Source organism: Vulpes lagopus, chromosome 1, assembly GCF_018345385.1.
Source record: "Vulpes lagopus strain Blue_001 chromosome 1, ASM1834538v1, whole genome shotgun sequence".
Lineage (NCBI taxonomy): Eukaryota > Metazoa > Chordata > Mammalia > Carnivora > Canidae > Vulpes > Vulpes lagopus.
Window position 1 is genome coordinate 86,595,378 of NC_054824.1, and position 18,028 is coordinate 86,613,405.

The window sequence follows — 18,028 nt, forward strand, 5'->3', positions numbered from 1 at the left end:
AAATGCCTAGAAATCAATTTATTGTTTAGGGATACCTACAGTTGTGATAAAAATGATAAATTAAGGAAATGATAAACCCAAAGTTCAGGATAATGAGTGCTTCTTAGGAAAGGAGGGAGGGGAATTTTATCAAGGAGGGATACTTCAAAAGCACTGGTATGTTCCATTAAACTGAATAGTAGGTACTCAGGTGTTTATCTCACACCTGAATTGTTCGTTTTATGAATGAATAAACTACATTCTAATATTAAAATGGGTAAAATGAGGATGTTAGAGATCATTTATTCCCATATATCAATAAAGCTGTTCTTTTAAAGGTCTTTCCAAAAATAATAATAATAATAATAATAAAGGTCTTTCCAATAAATAAATAAATAAATAAATAATCTTTCCACTTCAAGCCCAAGTGATTTTAGTGGAAAATTCCTCTAAATATTAAAGGAAGAAATAACACTGATCTACCCATACTCATGAAATAGAGAAAGACGGATCACCTACAAACTTTTTTTTAGGAAGTTAACATAACCTTGACACCAAACCTGTACAACATTATATTATAGCAAAAGAAAAGTATAGGCTGGGGCAGCCCAGGTGGCTAAGTGGTTTAGCGCCGCCTTCAGCCCAGGGCGTGATCCTGGAGACCTGGGATCGAGTCCCACATCAGGCTCCCTGCATGGAGCCTGCTTCTTCTCCCTCTGCCTGTGTCTCTGCCTCTCTCTCTGTCTCTGTCTCTGTCTCTTATGGATAAATAAAATCTTAAAAAAAAGAGAAAAGTATAGGCCAATATTCTAATGAACATGGATGTGAAAATTCTGAAAAGAATGCCAGCAAATTACATCTAGTGATATAAGGAAAGAATTGTACATCATGACTAAATGGGGCTTTTTTCAGGAACACAAAGTTAACATTTTACAATCAATTCATGCACTCATGGTCTCAGAATAAAGGAGAAAAAACATAGTAACTCAAACATTTGATAAAATTCTGAATCCATTCATGGTAAAAACTAAACAAAATAAGAAGAGAAGGGAACATTCTAAGTCTGATGAAGCATATCTACAACCCAAACAAAAAACCAAAGCACAAACCAACAAAGCTCACATTATACTTAATGATTTGCCCCTGAAGTTAGGAACAAGACAAGGTGATCGTTATTTACCAATCTATTCAATATTTTATTGATGTTGCCAGCCGGTGTGTTATCAAAGAATAAAGCTACTCACCCCAAACTATACAATGTTGCTGGCAGAAATTAAAGGATATGAATATCAAATCATTTTTGTACACCTGAAACTCGTGCAATAGATCAATTATATCTCAATAAAAAATTGAAAACTTACTTTAAAAGCTCCCACACTTAAAACAGTGTGATACTGGCACAAGGAAAGACAGCAGATTGATGGAAGGAAACAAATTTCAGAAATAGATTACATATTATAGTCATTTGATTAATGACAAAGGTACCAGGTACATTTCAGTGAGTAAAAGGTGGTATTTTCAATAAATGAGCTGTAGCAATTGGATATCAGTATGGGGGGAGGGGAATCCTGGGCCTCCCTATTTCACACTATATGCAAAAATTAATTTGAACTGGGTCACAGACCTAGATGCAAAAGGTAGAACCCTACAGCTTCTAGAGTAGTTGTCCTTAAAATGTAGTCCCCAGAACCCGCGGGTTCTCTGAGACCCTTTTAGGGAGTCTGTGAAGTCAAAGTAATTTTTTTGATATCACTAAGATGTGACACTCCATAACCGTATTGGCATTTGCACTGATGGTGCAAAAGCAATGGTGTGTGAAAACACTGGTGCTTTAGCACAGATCAAGGCAGTGGCATCACTACTGTGCTATTAGCCATTGTATTCCTTAAAAAATTTTTTTGAATATAGTTAACACATGATGTTATATTAGTTTCAGTTGTAGAACATGATGATTCAACTTCTTTTTACGTTAAGCTATGCTCGCCACAAGTGTAGCTTCCAGCTGTCGCCATACAACCCTGTTACAGTATCATTGACTCTATTCCCTCTGCTGTACCTTCCACCCCCGTGACTTGTTCATCCCATAACTGGAAGTTTGTCTCCCACTCCCCTTCACCCACTTTGCCCACCCCCCACCCCTCTTTTCTCTGCCAATCATCCATTTGCTCCTCTTAATTATAGATCAGATTTTGCTTTTTGTTTATTCATTTGTTTTGTTTTAGATTCCACATGAGTGAAATTATATGGTATTCGTCTTTCTTTGTCTGCCTTATTTCACTTAGCATAATGCCCTCTATGCCCATCTATGTTGTCACAAATGTCACAGCCTCATCCTTTTTATGGCTGTGTAAAATTCCAGTGTGTGTGTGTGTGTGTGTGTGTGTGTGTGTGTGCATCAATCATATCTTCCTTATCCATTTGTCTGTCAATGGACAGATCTCTTCTATATCTTGGCTATTGTAAATGATGCTGCACTAAACATGAGGGTGCAAATATCTTTTTGAATTAGTCCTGGCACTCTTTATTGAAGAGACTCTTTTCCCTTTCGTATATTCTTGCCTCCTTTGTCATAGATTAATTGACCGTATAAGTGTAGGCTTATTTCTGGGCTCCCTGTTCTGTTCCACTGATCAATGTGTTTATTTTTGTGCCAGTACCATACGGTTTTGATCACTACAGCTTTGTAGTATTTCTTGAAATCTGGAATTGTGGTACCTCCAGCTTTGTTCTTTTTCTTTGTTCTTCTTTTTCAAGATTGTTTGGGCTGTTCAGGATTTTTTGCAGTTCCATATAAATATTTGTATTTGTTTTGGTTCTGTAAAAAATACTGTTGGTATTTTGATAAGAGATTATATTGAGTATTGTACTTTAAAATTTTTTATTTATTTGAGAGAGAACATGAGCAGCGAGCAGGAGCATAGGGAGAGATTGGAGCAGGCCCAATGTGGGGCTTGATGCCATGACCCTGGGATCATGACCTGAGCCAAAGGCAGATGCTTACCTGACTAAGCCACCCAGGCACCTCTTGAATTGTACTTTTAATCATCATAAACTCACAGTAAAAAAAAAAAAAAAAGGCCACTTTCACTTTAGAATGTCCTTGATCAAGTAATACAGATTAGTAATTTTGTTAAGTCTTGGCTTTTAAGTACAATTCCTTTAATATTCTTTTTAAACACTGCATTAATACTTAGTATTCTGTAAGCACATGGAAAGCAAACGTAATGCACTTCTGCTGCAAACTAAAGTTTGTTGTAGGAAAAAGCACTAGTCTTTGGATTATGGAGTGAAATAGTGGCTTTCTAGTGGATGGAATACTAGTTTTAGCTAAAAGAATTATTGAAATCTATAGTTATTCAGACCTTGGTTTCTGGCAGATAGTTTTTCAAAAATGAATGAAATGAGCTCATCACTATATCTAGTACTATGAGCTTGAAAATTTTCCATTAAGACCTTTCTGATAAAACCATTGATGGTATCAATGAATATATATGTTTTATTAATAATTATATAATTAATGTGCAAATGTTTGGAAGATTTGTACAATTCAGTGAACCAAGGTTTTCCAAGCGACCAAAACATGCTGTTTAAAGATCCATACAAATTGCAACTAGAAAAAAAACAAAAAACAAAAAACAAATTGCAACTAGACTGGGATGCTTGGGTAGCCCAGCGGTTGGTCACCTGCCTTCAGCCCAGGGCGTGATCCTGAAGTCCCGGGATCAAGTCCCACATTGGGCTCCCTGCATGGAGCCTGCTTCTTTCTCTGCCTGTGTCTCTGCCTCTCTCACTGTGTCTCTTATGAGTAAATAAATAAAATTTAAAAACAAACAAACAAACAAATTGCAACTAGACCAAGGGATTTTAATGTTACAAAACATGGCAAGTTTACCAGTGGTAGTTTTAAATTACATTAAATAAATAAATTATTAGTTTTAAATTAGTTGCAACTAATCTAGGGAAACTACCAATTGTTGAGCTTTGGTAGAGTATTAAGGAAGAATATCTGTAATTACTTGGAAAGGCTGCTTCCTTTTCTTTTTTTTTTTTTTTTTTTGCCCCTTTTCCAACTACATATTTCTGTGAGGCTAGATTCTCTTCCCATGCTTCAAGCAACACACATACTGCAGCACAGTGAAGTCAGAAAGTGATATGAGAATCCAGCTATCTTCTAGTAAGCCAGACATTAGATAGATTTACAAAAATGTACAACATTGCCATTCTTCTCACAACTATTTTTTTGTTTTGGAAGATGTAGTTATTTTTCATAAAATATGTTCTTTGTGTTCTTGTGTTCTGTAATGCACTTATTTTTACTTTAAATGACTTGATAAATGTTTGCAAATTTCCCATTTTTATTTCTAACATGGTAAATATTAATGGTAGTATCAATGACTATAACTCGTAAAACTTCTTTGGGATCCTCAATAATTCTTGAGAGTGTACATAGGTCCTGAGACCACAAAATTTGAGAACGAATGTTTTAGGAGGAACCTTAGAAAATATGGTCTGGGCATATCCATAAAAAAGTTGTTGGATGAGACTTCATTAAAAGTGAGATTTTCTCTTCAGCAAATCACACACTGGCAAAGATTATATATATCAAAAATAAAAATACTCATAGGCCGATTTTAGAAATCAGCAAAGAACGAGAAAGAGTCATTCACATAAATGGCCCAGAGGTTTATGAAAAGGTGCTCAACATCAGAAGTCACCAGGGAAATGTGAAATAAAATAAAATGAGGTACTACTACTCTCTCACATAGAAGAACTAAATAAAAGAGCTGACAAATGCAGCTCTAATGTTGGCAGAAATATGGAATAATTGGAAGTCTCATATTGTGCTGGTGTGAGTATATTGGTATGACCACCTTGGAAAATTGTTGGCAGTATCCTTTAAAACTAAAAATTTACCAGGGGTTCCTAGCTGTCTCAGTTGGTAGAGTGTGTGACTCTTGATCTCAGGGTGGGGAGTTTGAGCTCCATGCTGGGTGTAGAGATTACTTAAAAAAATAAATAAACTTAAAAAAATCCACTAAAGACTTACCTACCCTATGATTCAGCAATTCCATAGTGTACCCTGCATGTAGCCTGGAAGAAATATTTGTGTAAGTTCACAAAAGACATGTATAAGAATATTCACAGAAGCTTTTTTTACAGTAACCAAAAATTGGGAATGACCCAAACATATGTCAATAGGAGAATGGATAAATGAAATATCATATATTCACAAAAAGAAGATATTGATACATATGGATGAATCTCACAGATGTTATATTGAATGAAAGAAGCCAGACCAAAAGGAGTATACACTGCATAATTCCACGTATGTGAAGCTCAAGAACAGGCTATACAGCAAAAAGCCAGAACAGTGGTTATCCCAGGGGCAAGGATTTCACTTGAATCAGGCACTAGGATGTGGGGAAAAGTTTGTATCTCTGGGTGGGTGCTGGTTACACTACTGGATATGTGTGTGTGCAGGTGCACATACCTGCGTTCCTTAATATATTTTATATGTGCCTAAATAAAAAGGTTAAGAAAAAACTATCTATGGAAGTCCGAATTGATGTTGGTTTTCTCTTGATAAATTTCTTGAACTGGTACATTCTAAACGCTATTTTACTGTCATTCTTTAGAAAAAGCAAAAGCAATGGCAGGACTTTGTATCTGGCTCTGTTACTGGGCTGCATGATTTTGGGCAAGCATGGTCATCTTTGCATCGTAGTTTATTTGTTGGAACATTATCCATCCTACCTCACAGGGTTTGTATCAAATAAGGGACAAATAAGGGTTTGATATTTGGAAGTGTTATCACACAGTTGCAAAGGAATATATATTTTTTAATTTTTATTTATTTATTTATTTATGATAGTCACAGAGAGAGAGAGAGGCAGAGACACAGGCGGAGGAAGAAGCAGGCTCCATGCACCGGGAGCCCGATGTGGGACTCGATCCCGGGTCTCCAGGATCGCGCCCTGGGCCAAAGGCAGGCGCCAAACCGCTGCGCCACCCAGGGATCCCGCAAAGGAATATTTGAATGTAAAGTGGTAATTATGTTCCGTGACCTTCCTCATTTCCACCCACCCTACCCAGGACACTGAAATGCAGGGAACGCTAGAATCCGGTCTTGTTCAATGTCAGCAGCCCCTTAGACCCCTTCTTTCCATGAGACATGAAGGAAATAATGCTAATTTGCTGCCTACACAAGTTCAGAAGTTCTGGTAGGTTGGTTCACTGGTATCAATGTGCCACCAGTGTTCACACGATCAAGTGAACTGCAGATTTGGGGGAAGAAAATGAAAAATCCAACTTTTTAAACTACGTTTGTGCTGGACAGGTCTGGTTTTGTTTTTGTACATTGCTTAATCATATTCAGATCTGTGGTTTGGAAAGTGGCTGAAGCCAAATTGCAGTGGTGGAGAACTTACTGTTTCAGGGAAGCTTTCTGGGAACTCATGATTCAATTAGGTTAAATCCTTTTTTTTTTTTTAACGTAGCTGAGTGGCAAATGTGCAAAGTCACATTAAATACAAATAATATATACATGAAAGGAGACAACTTATTTTAGGTTATATCACTGCTTCAAACCAAGTCATGTTCTTTTTCTGTCTTAATTCAAGACACATTTAGAAGCATTTACCACTATTATCACTGTACTTCCAAGGAGAATTCTGATGCCCCAGTTCAAGGTAGGCTAGTTCCTCTGCCTCAGTTTGGCAAGATGAAACCGCTCCCCTATGGGAGGTGAGAGCTGGGCCCGGTCACTGCGTATGAAGATGGTTGAGCCACTGACAGGAGCAGTAGATCTCGCCTGAATCTGATCTATTGTGCTGGCATAGATTCGTCTGAGAGGCAGCTGTGGAGCACTTTCTGACTTGAATGTTTTCTAGGAAATAAAGACCTACTACGTTCTTATGCTTTTGCTTCACTGTAACTTTGTTTCTGAACCAGCAGGCTTCCGGTGGACACCTGACACCCTATGGTACGTGTATTTTAATTTCAAATGGATCTTTGGGCCTGTAGCCCTTTGCCAAGTACAATCGTTGAATTTATAAAACGGACTTTGGTTTTTAACTTTACAAGCTCAGAGATGGAAGCAGCAGTGGTCCCATGGGTCCAGCTGTTCTAGTTGTAGAGAGCCAAAGGGATCCAAAGCCCCGATTTTATCGGTTGGCTTTCCTAAAAAGCACAGTAGGTTTCATTGTTATTCAGGTTTACATAACGGACACACATCTTCTGAATTTTGCTGGAACCTTCTTTGTTTTGTTAATAAATTCAATAGTTACATAATTCTAGGCTACGTGGTTTGCATCTATAATCCACGCATACATGAGAGTTGAACCTTCCATATGACACAATCCATCTTCTCTCTCTCTGGTCTCTACCTAAGCTACTCGTTTCGGACTGTTAGCCAGGTTCCTGCACCATCCACTTCATCTAGTGAACAGTGACTTAAGTGTCAGTTTTCCATCTGGCAAATGTAGTAAGAGTGTCCACTCCTTGTGGGGTGGGGTGCGGGTGGGGGTTCAAGATTAATTACGGTAATACATATAACACTCTTGACAGGATGCTATGATGACAAAGTTTGCTGTTTTAACGATCAGTTCCCCTGACTCTAATGTTCTAAGGATAGAGGTGGGAAGACAGTTTCCAACAGCAAGACCCCATTAAAAGGGCATATGGATAAGCTCAGTCTCCTGCTCATCCTCTAGCAAGAATGGGTTGTTGCGGTTCCTCAGAATTAGGGAGTTGGAGCAGTTTTTGTTTCTTCAAGAATGGACTGAGATGATCCCCACCCCAGCTCTCTCTCTCTTTCTGGATCTCTGTTCTCCACTAGCATTGACATTGGGACTTTCATTTTTCTTATGAAAAATTGGAGGTGGTCAGTTCCAGGTCTCTCCCTATTTTTCTGACTTTTCTCCTTTCATCTGAGGAAGACACATGATTCTCCCCTTCTGGGCATGACAGGGCAGTCTGTGAGAGCCCAAAAGGCCGTGGGATTCCCTCTTAGTCCAAATACGACATTCTAAAATACTGCCCAATTTTATAGCCTCAGCTAAGTGAACCCCAGGACCTCTTCATTTGGCTTTCAGTCTGCCTGGAAACAAGCAAACAACATCAAACCCACAACGGCACCACATCAAAGCTTATCCCTCCCACTTGGGCCCAGTCTCTCTTTCTTACAGGGTCCTCACCAAAACGACATTCTGGTAGGCTCTATCCATCACGTGAGCCACCAACGCCATTGCCACTTCAACTCTCTCTCCCCTCTAGTTTACTCTTTCCCCTTCATTATTCAAAGAAGCAGCTATCTTTCCCTCTGCATCTCAATCAAGTCTTGATTTACCCTCTCTTATTTAAAGCCACTTTCCACATTTATAGCTTTTAGGGATGGTGCAGGCCTGCATCTCATCTGTTGCCTTCCACTTCCATTTTCAGAGAACACTACTGCTTGAACCTGGCCTTTAACTGGATCTCAATTGGGTCTTCCAGGTTTACACATCTTATTCCTGCCTCATCTCAGTTTCCCTTCTCTGTAGTGCTCCACTCACCTACTTGTTACGTTGTTCTAGAACTCAGAAAGTCAGTTTAGAATTCTCAGACACCTTTGATGCAGTCTTGTCAATAAGCCTCTTCCTTCAAAGTTACCCATCCCTGAAGATAGCACCCACCTTTCTGATGCTGAGCAGGGTCCCCTCTAATTATTTTATTTCTTTGTGTAGTAGGACTGGGAACCATAGAGGGAAAAAGCCTGCACCTCCCTGAGGGCATCTCTTCTGGGAACCCAGCAAATATTCTTTCCAGGAATTTGATTGCAGGGGAGATGCTATGTTGTATCAGCAGCAAGTTTAGGGCCTCACAGCTGGCGATAAAAATTGCTGATACTTATTTGGACTTTTTTCTGCTTTGCATCTAACGGCAAGATTCTCAAAAGGCCACTCTCTTGTAGGAGCTCTTTGCCCACTTATAATTGACAAATTGTAATGATGTGCTTCGTGTCCATCTTTCCCTTTGGACCACCGATCCTGTGATGGAAGAGACTGTGTGTTTTGCCCACTGTTGCATCCAGCTCCTCACATATTTCATGATTGACTATTAGCTGAAGCAGTATTTCGGATTCTCTTTAAGTGGACAGAGAAGAGGTGAGGAAGAAGAGGTTAAAAGAGAAATGGATCCCCTGAAAAGTAGGTTACTTTATCAGGTATCTTATGTTGAGAGAAGCAGAGACAACCTCAGGTCTGAATTTGTCCTCTTCCCTGAAGGGGCCTGCCTATGACTGGGTACTGAGCCTTATGAAAGGCTCAGGTAGGCAACCTAAAAAAAAAAAAAAATCATAAAATGCAAGTCAACATTTTTTTCTGTGATGGCCCCCTAAAATAGAGGGCTTTTGAGATATTTGGGGTAATCTTCTGTTTAAATGATTTAGAGCCCTAATTCATGAAGAATATGGGAAGATAGGGCAGACGAGGGTCCCAGGAGCTAGCCATAGTGGGATTGGGTGTCAGACTTCTCTTGTCCTGACTTGAAAATCTTTCACTGTTTAAATCTCTTATTTTCTAAATCAAAACTACAATGTGGGGGCACCTGGGTGGCTCAGTGGTTGAACGTCTGCCTTTGCCTTGGGTCGTGATCCCGGGTCCTGGGATGGAGTCCCACATCTGGCTTCTCCCAGGGAGCCTGCTTCTCCCTTTGCCTATGTCTCTTTGTCTCTCATGAATAAATAAGTAAAATCTTAAAAACAAAACAAAACTATAATGCTGTACAAGAGATAAAACACCTAGACTGTATTTAGCCCTTGACTGAGATGTGATATGACTTCAAGGCTATTCTGTTAAAATATGGCAGCTAGTTATTTTTCATCTCCAGTGAAATGGGAAAATCTGAGATGACAGAAACTTTAAGGTGATGAAAAGGATGGAGGAGAGAGCCAACAATTTTTTTTTTTTTAATTTGAAGTTCAGGGGAAATTACGAAGTCTCCTACTCTAGGGATATTTAGGAAGAGGGTAGAGCCCATTTCCCTGAGATTGTGAGAACAACAAAGGGCAATTCTATGTGAACAGTGGCAACCACTTAGTCTTTTTTGTGTTTCAATAAGAACAGCAAGACCACACTTGTAGTAAAACTCTAAAAATCTGCCTTTGGAGTTCAGAGTGAACAAGTCTCTTCTTACAGCGGAGTCCCATCCAAGCCAAACTATTCCTCTGGCCTTTTAGAAACTCATGGAGAAGGCTGGTCTGTGAGTCCTGTGAAGCTTATTTGAATTAATGTGTGTTAAGTCCTACGATTTAGCAGGCACTCTATCTCACTGGCGATGGTGCTCTAATGCTAAGGAGACAGGAAAACCTAGTCACACAATATATCTTGTCTCCGTCAAACAGCATTAAAAACAACCACACAGAGCCTACCATTAACTGGACGGAATCATGCTAAGTGAGGGTTTTACATCGCTTCAGGCAGAGGCAGATCCTAGCTTCCTCATAATGCTTTTCCTGAGTTTGACCAGTGATATTGGTCATTTCAAAACCTGGGTGACCTTCCCCTGCTTCTTTCTGGGGCCAGTTATGTTTCCCACAGGCCGAAGCCCATCTACATGCAGGGCTTTCCCTACAGAACATCTGGTCATGGGGCAGGGGGTGGAGGGTGGTGGTGGGGAACATCTGCACATGGCATTCCCTGAACCACAGCAGTAACAGCTACTCCACAAAGGAGAAAATCCAGGTTTTCTTTAAGATTTCCAGGGCAGAGATGGCGGTAATGAGGTGTGACCCACTTAGCTGGATTTTCCACTTGGCTGTAGCTTTGGTAGTGATCTCTCTCTCTCTCTCTCTCTCTCCCTCCTTCTCTTTTTTAAAAAGATTTTATTTATTCATGAGAGACACACACACAGAGAGAGAGGCAGAGACACAGGCAGAGGGAGAAGCAGGCTCCATGCAGGGAGCCCGATGTGGGACTCGATCCAAGGACCCTGGGATCACGACCTGAGCCAAAGGCTGATGCTCAATGGCTGAGCCACCCAGGTGCCCCCAGTAGCGATTTATCCTCCAGGTTGGAGTAGGAGCCTTAAGAGCCAGAGACAGTGACAGGCAGGGTAAAGGGCCAGGGCCTGGACGGTTCCTCTGAAGGTGAAGAGTCCCCCAACCCCTTCTGGGCTTTCTGGCACTGACGGCAGGAAAGGAGCAGCAGGGTTCATCGGCCAGGCCCAAGAGGAGAGAGGCCAGCCCCGTGGAGACACCTGCTCTTGCCCTGCTACCCCACAGGGCTCAAGGGGGGTGCGGAGGGGACAGTCTCCTCCTGCCCGCCACATCGCCACCTGTGTCACCCTCATGGAGCCGGCGTGGTAGGAGAGGATCAGAGACTTCCAGCGACTTGCCCCGGGTCACACAGTGAGCACGTGAACATATTTGGACTAAAATCAGACTCCGGAATCTTTCTCAGACTCCACGGTTCCTTCTATGAATAATGTTTATCTTGGTGTCTCCCTTGTGCCCAAGTTTTCCAAAGAGACACGATCTCCCAGAATGAGAAACATTTGGACGTTCGTTTAGGTCCCTGACACATGCATTTCGTGACCCCAGTGGAACATTCTGGTGGCTGCTCAGGGCTCTGAAGGGGGCAGCTGCCACTTCCTTCGCCCTGGGAGCTGGCCTGGCGATGGCCTTGAGGGGACAGTCCCCTCCCCACAGGGACTCCGGCTTTCCACTGGCTTCTCCTGCTGCTAAGAGAAGCCTGGGCTGATGCTGAGCCTGGCGTCCCCAGGCGGGCCTGCCTCTGCGGCATTGGTCACCGGTCACCTGTCTCTGTGCGCAGCCTTGCTCCCGGGCTGCCAGGCCTGCCACTGCCCCCGCTGGCCTGCCCTCCTTCCCTCTGGGCCTGCTCTGCCTGAAGCCTCTTCCAGGGGCTCTTTGCTCCCGTTACCCTCTTGCTGAACTTGGCTTTCAGAGTTCCCTTCCCTTCCCTTTAAAGAGCAAAGTTCATGAGCCCAGGCAAAAGTTGCGTGGGCCTTGTGCCACCTGTGGACGAGGGGCTGTTCCTGTGCGCAAGAGTCTGGTCCCCCACCCTGGTCCCCCAGCATTCGTGTCAACCCCACGGATGCAGTCGGGTGACTTCCTTGTGTCCCCCCGCCGTGACCTTGGCACCGTAGCAGGACTAGCAGCAGGCATGTCTAGAAGTGACAGCTCTAGGAGCAGCCTTGCTCTGGGGTTTTAGTCCTGCGGCTGAGAAGAGAACTGACCATGATGCGTGAGTGCACAGCACAGTACAGACGTGCTAGGAAAATTCAAGAACACCGCAGACCGTTTTAGAGCCCCCTGTCCATTCCCATGGACATATTTCCCAAATAAGCTACTGAACGGGTAACACATCTCACAATTTATTCACTTTGGACCACAGGGCCACTTGAACAGACTTTGTCCATATTTTCTTAGGGCATCTTTTTTTTTTTTTTTAATTTGAAACCAGCAGTGCATTAAAAATAAAAGAATGAGGTCAAATAAGCCATAGTTAAATAGCTTTGAAATTGTTTTAGGTGTTAGACTAACACAACCATTTAATAGGTGGCCTTCAGATGGCCTATGGAAGCCAACAGTTTTTGAGGAATACAGAATAACAGAAAGCCAAATATAAATTTGGGGGCATTTAAGAAAAAAGCCAAACCATGAAAAGCTTCATTAAAAGCATCTCTGTGTTTTTAAACTTTTCAAACTTCCAAAAATGTGATTTTGAGTATTATGCAAATATTTTAGAGACAGAAGAATAATTTTTTTTAAAGGATGCTCAATCCATTTCTCTAATGAATGATCAGGAAAGCAGAGGTGACAGGTGACTTCAGTTTCACAGGCAAGTATATGTGCGTACACGTTCGTAGGTCTATTTTCTGATTACATCTTACTCCAGGTAATAAGGGCGCTTGGTTGAAATGGGGCTGGTTTAGGGGAGAGTGAAGTGGGATGTGGAGGTTTGCAACACCCTCCTGGGGAGAGAATGAGAATCAGGTGCAACCAAAAGACAATCCTCAACCGTCCTGCTCTTTGCAACTGGAGGATGCGTAAAATGTTCATATGGAGGGTTACTTCTAGAGAATTTGCAGGGAGAAAATCTGGAGCCCCTGATCTGCATAGAGTGACAGGTAGGAGGCTTGGTGGGTGGTAAAAGGCCCCCCAGTGCAGTGCTGCTGGTTAGGGCAATTATTTCTTCCCCACAGGTGATGTGGGCACAGAATTGAGCTGTTGACATTGGAGGCAGGAGAAAGCGATTTCGCCTTTGCTGGATTTGCCCCAGGAGCCGAAGTCCTGAGGGGGAGGTCTGTTTGCTTGATGCTGATGTCGCCAGTGTCTTAGGCCCGTTGGTCATCTCCCTCCTCCAGCTGCTAGAAGAGTTTTTCCTGTTTCCCCCTCAGCCTTGGAGCTGGTGGGGTAACAGCCTTCCCAAGAAAGCAGAGCCTGAGATGTGGGGTCAGCACACAGTGAGATGAAGACACTAAGAAGTAGGTAAGCACCCAAGCCTTGGTCCTAGAGACAGTTACCTGTTAGGACAAGTGTGTGAGAGAGCCCAATCCTGAGCCCTTCTAATGGGGTCAGGAACCTAGGGGGTGGGGACACATCCGGCATTACTTCCAAGGAGGTGACTAGCTGGTCCTACTAAACCCGGATGGGTAGGGTGCTGGGTTCAGCCGTCCACCAGACTCTGAGCAATCTCTGTCATCCCTGGACCTTGGAGAAGTGAGCTGGTGCTCTGGGATGTCTAGAGCAGCAGATGTTGTGGGGCGCAGGGGTCACCCACCTGGTGTCTGGGTAGGAGATCTGGGCTGCTGGCCTCTTTGGGCCTGGAGGCAGCTGGACAAAGAGTGTAGCGTCGCTCTGCCCTTGCTGGCAAATCTCAGGTGAGGGTGGGTGGGTGGGGGTCCCAAGACAGCAAGTTGATGTTGATGCAGCTTTTGTCCACATCTAGCTCAGGGCTGCAAATGGAAGGGGGGTGTCTCTCGACTCTTCAGGGCTTGCTCTGTCCATACCCGCGGGTTCCCCTCTGCCTCCCTTTCTGCAGGCTTGAATCTCCCTCCAGCCCCACTCCTCCCTGTGTGAATGCACGCAGAGTTGACTTGACAGAGGCAAGTGGAGCGTTTGGCAGTGATGACTTTGCTGCAGCCCCCGTATTTTCATGAAACAGCACCAAGATTGATTGCTCCCTCTCCCTCTCTGAATGCTGGAGGCTCAGAAGACAGGGATCTGGTCTCTCCGGACCACATCCAGGTCATCATCCAGGGTTAACAAAACCTGGAATGAGAGGGGCAGAGGCTGAAGGGAATGCACAGTCACGGCCACAGTCAGCCCCTACTTTCTTTCTGACGCTCACACAGGCTGACCCGACAAGCGCCCTTACTTGCCTTCCTATCCCCTCCGGCTCTCTGCAGTGCGGTGCTCTGTACAGGCAATTAGGCTCACACAGCTCATTTATTAATCAATTCAGATGTTTACCAAGGGTCTATATGTGCTATTCTAAATACCAGAGATATAGTTTGGAACACAAGAGACAAAACTCCCTACCCTTCTGGAGCTCTTACATTGAGAGGCAGCTTCAGACTGAAGCAAATATGTGAGAACAATGTAGCAGGTTAGTGACACATGCTAAGTACCTATAGCATGTCAGTGGGGTGTGCTAAGTACAGTGTCCTAGATCATAATATGTAATAAAAGCAGTGATGAAAATTAAACTGCGGGGGTAGCATAGGAAGTATGGGGGAGGAGGAAAAAAAAAGAAAAGTGCTGATAGTGTGGCCAGTGAGGTCATTACTTAAAAAGGGACATTGGGCTCAAGATCCAGAGGGAAGGAAGTTTGTTGCACAGAGTATTGCTCTACAAGAAGTGCACACCCCCTCCTCCATTATTAGTTCCCTCTACCGCCACTCTCTTCGCGTGGAAACTTTCACTCCTCTTTTGTGGTCTCTGTCTCTCTAAAGAAATTGTTTATAAAAAATAAAAGTGAGCAGGCACGAGGTTTATGGGGCTTGTTGAACTTCCCCAGCTGGCCACCAGGGGGCAGCCCCGCTCCACTCCGGTGGTTGCGCGGTGGTTGCTCGGCGGCAGCGCGGAACCCGAGTCCCAGGCACCTCGGACTTTGGAAAAATCTAAATGAGGCTGGAAGGATGCCAGGGAGGGATCATCCAAGGTTGTTGAGCTATGGATGCATAGCTCCTGAAAAAGGTGTCTGGGCCTCAAGAAATGGAGGGATCACAGGAGAGATTTGGGACAGACTAGTTAGAAGCAGCAGAGGCCTGGCTGCTCTCCGGGGCGCTCTAGGAATTTGTAAAATATTTGTAAGATATTCAGTGAGACTGGAAGAGGAGGAGGAATGTGAGTGCAGCACGAGAGGGAATAATAAAATATTACTGAAATTTGAGTGCATGCTGAAAGTGACTCCTGGGGCGATTCAGGGCATGGGAGTTCTAATAACCAATTCAGTCCAGGCATTGTGCCATTTAAGAAAGGTCATTTTGTCACTCTGTCCTAAAATATTAGAGTAAAAGGGAAATGAAAATAAATATCTAACAGAAGGGGATGCCTGGGTGGCTCAGTGGTGGAGCGTCTGCCTTTGGCTCAGGTTGTGACCCCGGGGTCCTGGGATCCAGGCCCACATCGGGCTCCCTGCATGGAGCCTGCTTCTCCCTCTGCCTGTGTCTCTGCGTCTCCCTGTGTGTCTCTCATGAATAAATAAATAAAATCTTTAAAAAAAGAAAGAAAGAAAGAAAGAAAGAAAAGAAAGAAAGAAAGAAAACCTTAAAAAAAGATATGACCGAAGGACACAATGTAAAATAAAATCTGTATATTGAATTACAATGAGGAATTGGAAAGGGAAATTGGAAAGAAATACAAGGGTAAGGAAGAGGGGGAGAGAGAAAAAAGTATGGGATGTGAAGAGAAGAAATGAACAAAGAGGTATTTATAAACTCACCAAGAATGAGAAAAACAGGGCAGTGGCCGAGAGGAAGTGCCAGACGTCATGGTCATCAAAGAAATCCAGCAGGATACATTCCCGGTTCTTCTCCCGGGACTCGGCTGGGGTTCCCTGGAGGAAGGTGAGGCAGGAGGTGGGTGAGCCTTCCCACTGTTCAACTGTTTAGAGGGCTGAACATCCAGGAAAGCTACCCAAATGCTATAGGATGCCCCGCTCTAAAAATGAGCTTCCAAGAAAACGTGAGTCCACACAAAAACTTGTACACCATGGTCCCAGCAGCATCCTTCACAAGAGCCAAAGAGTGGAAATGATCCAAAGGTCCATCAGTCATGACAGATGAAAAGTGCTGCATGCACACAACGGAGTACTATTCAGCAGTAAAAAGTGATGCGTACTGATACGTGCTACCACCTGGATGGATGTGTAAGCCAGACTCAAAGGCCACAGGTTGCATGAATCTGTGTACATGAAACGTCCAGAACAGGCAGGTCTCTAGAGGCAGAGTAGATTAGTGGCTGCCTATGGCTAAGGCATTAGGGAGAAATGGGGAGCGACAGCTAATGGGCATTTCTTCCAGGGAGATGCAAATGTTCGAGTTGTGGTCATGAAAAAAAATAAAAAATAAAAAATAAAAATGAGATTGTGGAGATGGAGGGCCGAGCTTCCTCTCCGCTGGGTGTGTCCCTGATTTCCTAGGCCTCAGCCCTCTGCTCTATGCCCTGGATTTCTAAGCACCAGCAGCTGGGTATTTGTTTAGGGCCGGGGATTAGGAGAAGATACACTCATTTAACCTGTTTGCACACGTTAAACACCTGCTGGGAAGAGGATCATGGTACAGCGTGAGGATCACATGACATACAAGGAAGATCAGGTCAAAAAGGCAAGTGGGAGGGAGACACTGGAAAGGAAACGGCCCTCTTACCTCCCAGGTGCTGAGATTCTGGAAGAAGAAGTACAGGGCGGCGGCCCACATCACAGCAGTGGCCACGATGCAGAAGAGCGGGATGGGCAGGAGCTTCTCAGAGCTGCGAAGCTGTGGGGGGAAGCGGGTGCTGCCAAGCTGCTGGCACGGCCCTTGGAGGCCCCAGGGCTGCCCAGGGCGGGGTAGGGGGGAGCACCCCCTCTTACCTTCATGATGATGTAAAAGGCCAGATAGAGCAGCAGGTTACAGATGAAGATCCCCAGCATGTAGGAAGCGAAGTCCCTGGGCCGATAGATCAGTCCAAAGAGGGCGCTGAGCATAAGGAGGAATTACTTGCAGCCATAAAAGGGGCACCTGTAACCTTCTCGGCTTTTTCACCCTCCCCATTCCATTTTGGGAAGGAGGGGAATTAAAAAAACTTAAACATAAGTAAATTACTACACCTCCTTCAGCCCTTGCATTTTTGATGATTGTAGGGTTCCCAGAAGTAGATGCACCACAACCCGCTTTCCCCTCTAGTGGAAATAAAGCTTTCTTTCCCTTTGCCTTGCAGCTTTCCATTATCATAAAGAACACTGCGATGAATAAATGAATACCTGCAGACATATTATGCTTTTCTCTTCTTTCCTTTTTTTTTTTTGGCATTTAAGATTAATTCATTAGACTAGATTACTAGAAATAGAATTATCTTCGATAATTGGCTTGACAACACATTATCACATTTTTGCTAGCCGTCTGTGGTTTTTAAACTGAGTCTATTTTGGCTGGGGCTTAGCATTAGCATTTAGCATGTTCCAAATTTCCGTTCAGTTACAATAAAACTCTTTATCATACAGCCCTTCCTATGTCCTTGTTTTGGAAAGCTTAGTTTTGGTAAAGAGATACATGCACAAACACACACACATAATTGGATTTGTATCCTCTCCATTCTGATTCACTAATTTGTTTCCGATTTCTAATCTTGGATCACTGTGTTTCTGTTTTAGAATATGTTAGATTATTTGGTTAGGCTAGTTTAGACTACCTGATATGGTAGCTACATGTGGCAGTTTAAATTTAACGAAAATTGAATAAAATTGAAAATTCAGTTCCTCAGTCACACTGGCCACATTTCAAATGTTCAGTGACCATACTTGGCTAATAGCTATCATGTGGGACAACGCAGTGTAGAACATTT

General features: G+C 43.3%; 1 protein-coding gene across 2 annotated transcripts in view; it reads right to left on the minus strand.

The window, feature by feature from the left end:
* Positions 1 to 12,338: 12,338 nt before the first annotated feature.
* The window catches only part of SIDT1 (SID1 transmembrane family member 1), a 95,497-nt gene continuing 89,807 nt past the window's right edge, over positions 12,339 to 18,028 (minus strand). For both annotated transcript variants that reach the window (XM_041750794.1, XM_041750719.1), the window contains 4 exons: positions 17,058 to 17,163; positions 16,852 to 16,962; positions 15,927 to 16,040; positions 12,339 to 14,251 (listed from right to left, as the gene is read on the minus strand). In XM_041750794.1, coding sequence (XP_041606728.1) covers positions 14,189 to 14,251; positions 15,927 to 16,040; positions 16,852 to 16,962; positions 17,058 to 17,163 — 394 coding nt within the window. In that variant the 3' untranslated portion in view covers positions 12,339 to 14,188. The remainder of the gene's footprint in view (positions 14,252 to 15,926; positions 16,041 to 16,851; positions 16,963 to 17,057; positions 17,164 to 18,028) is intronic.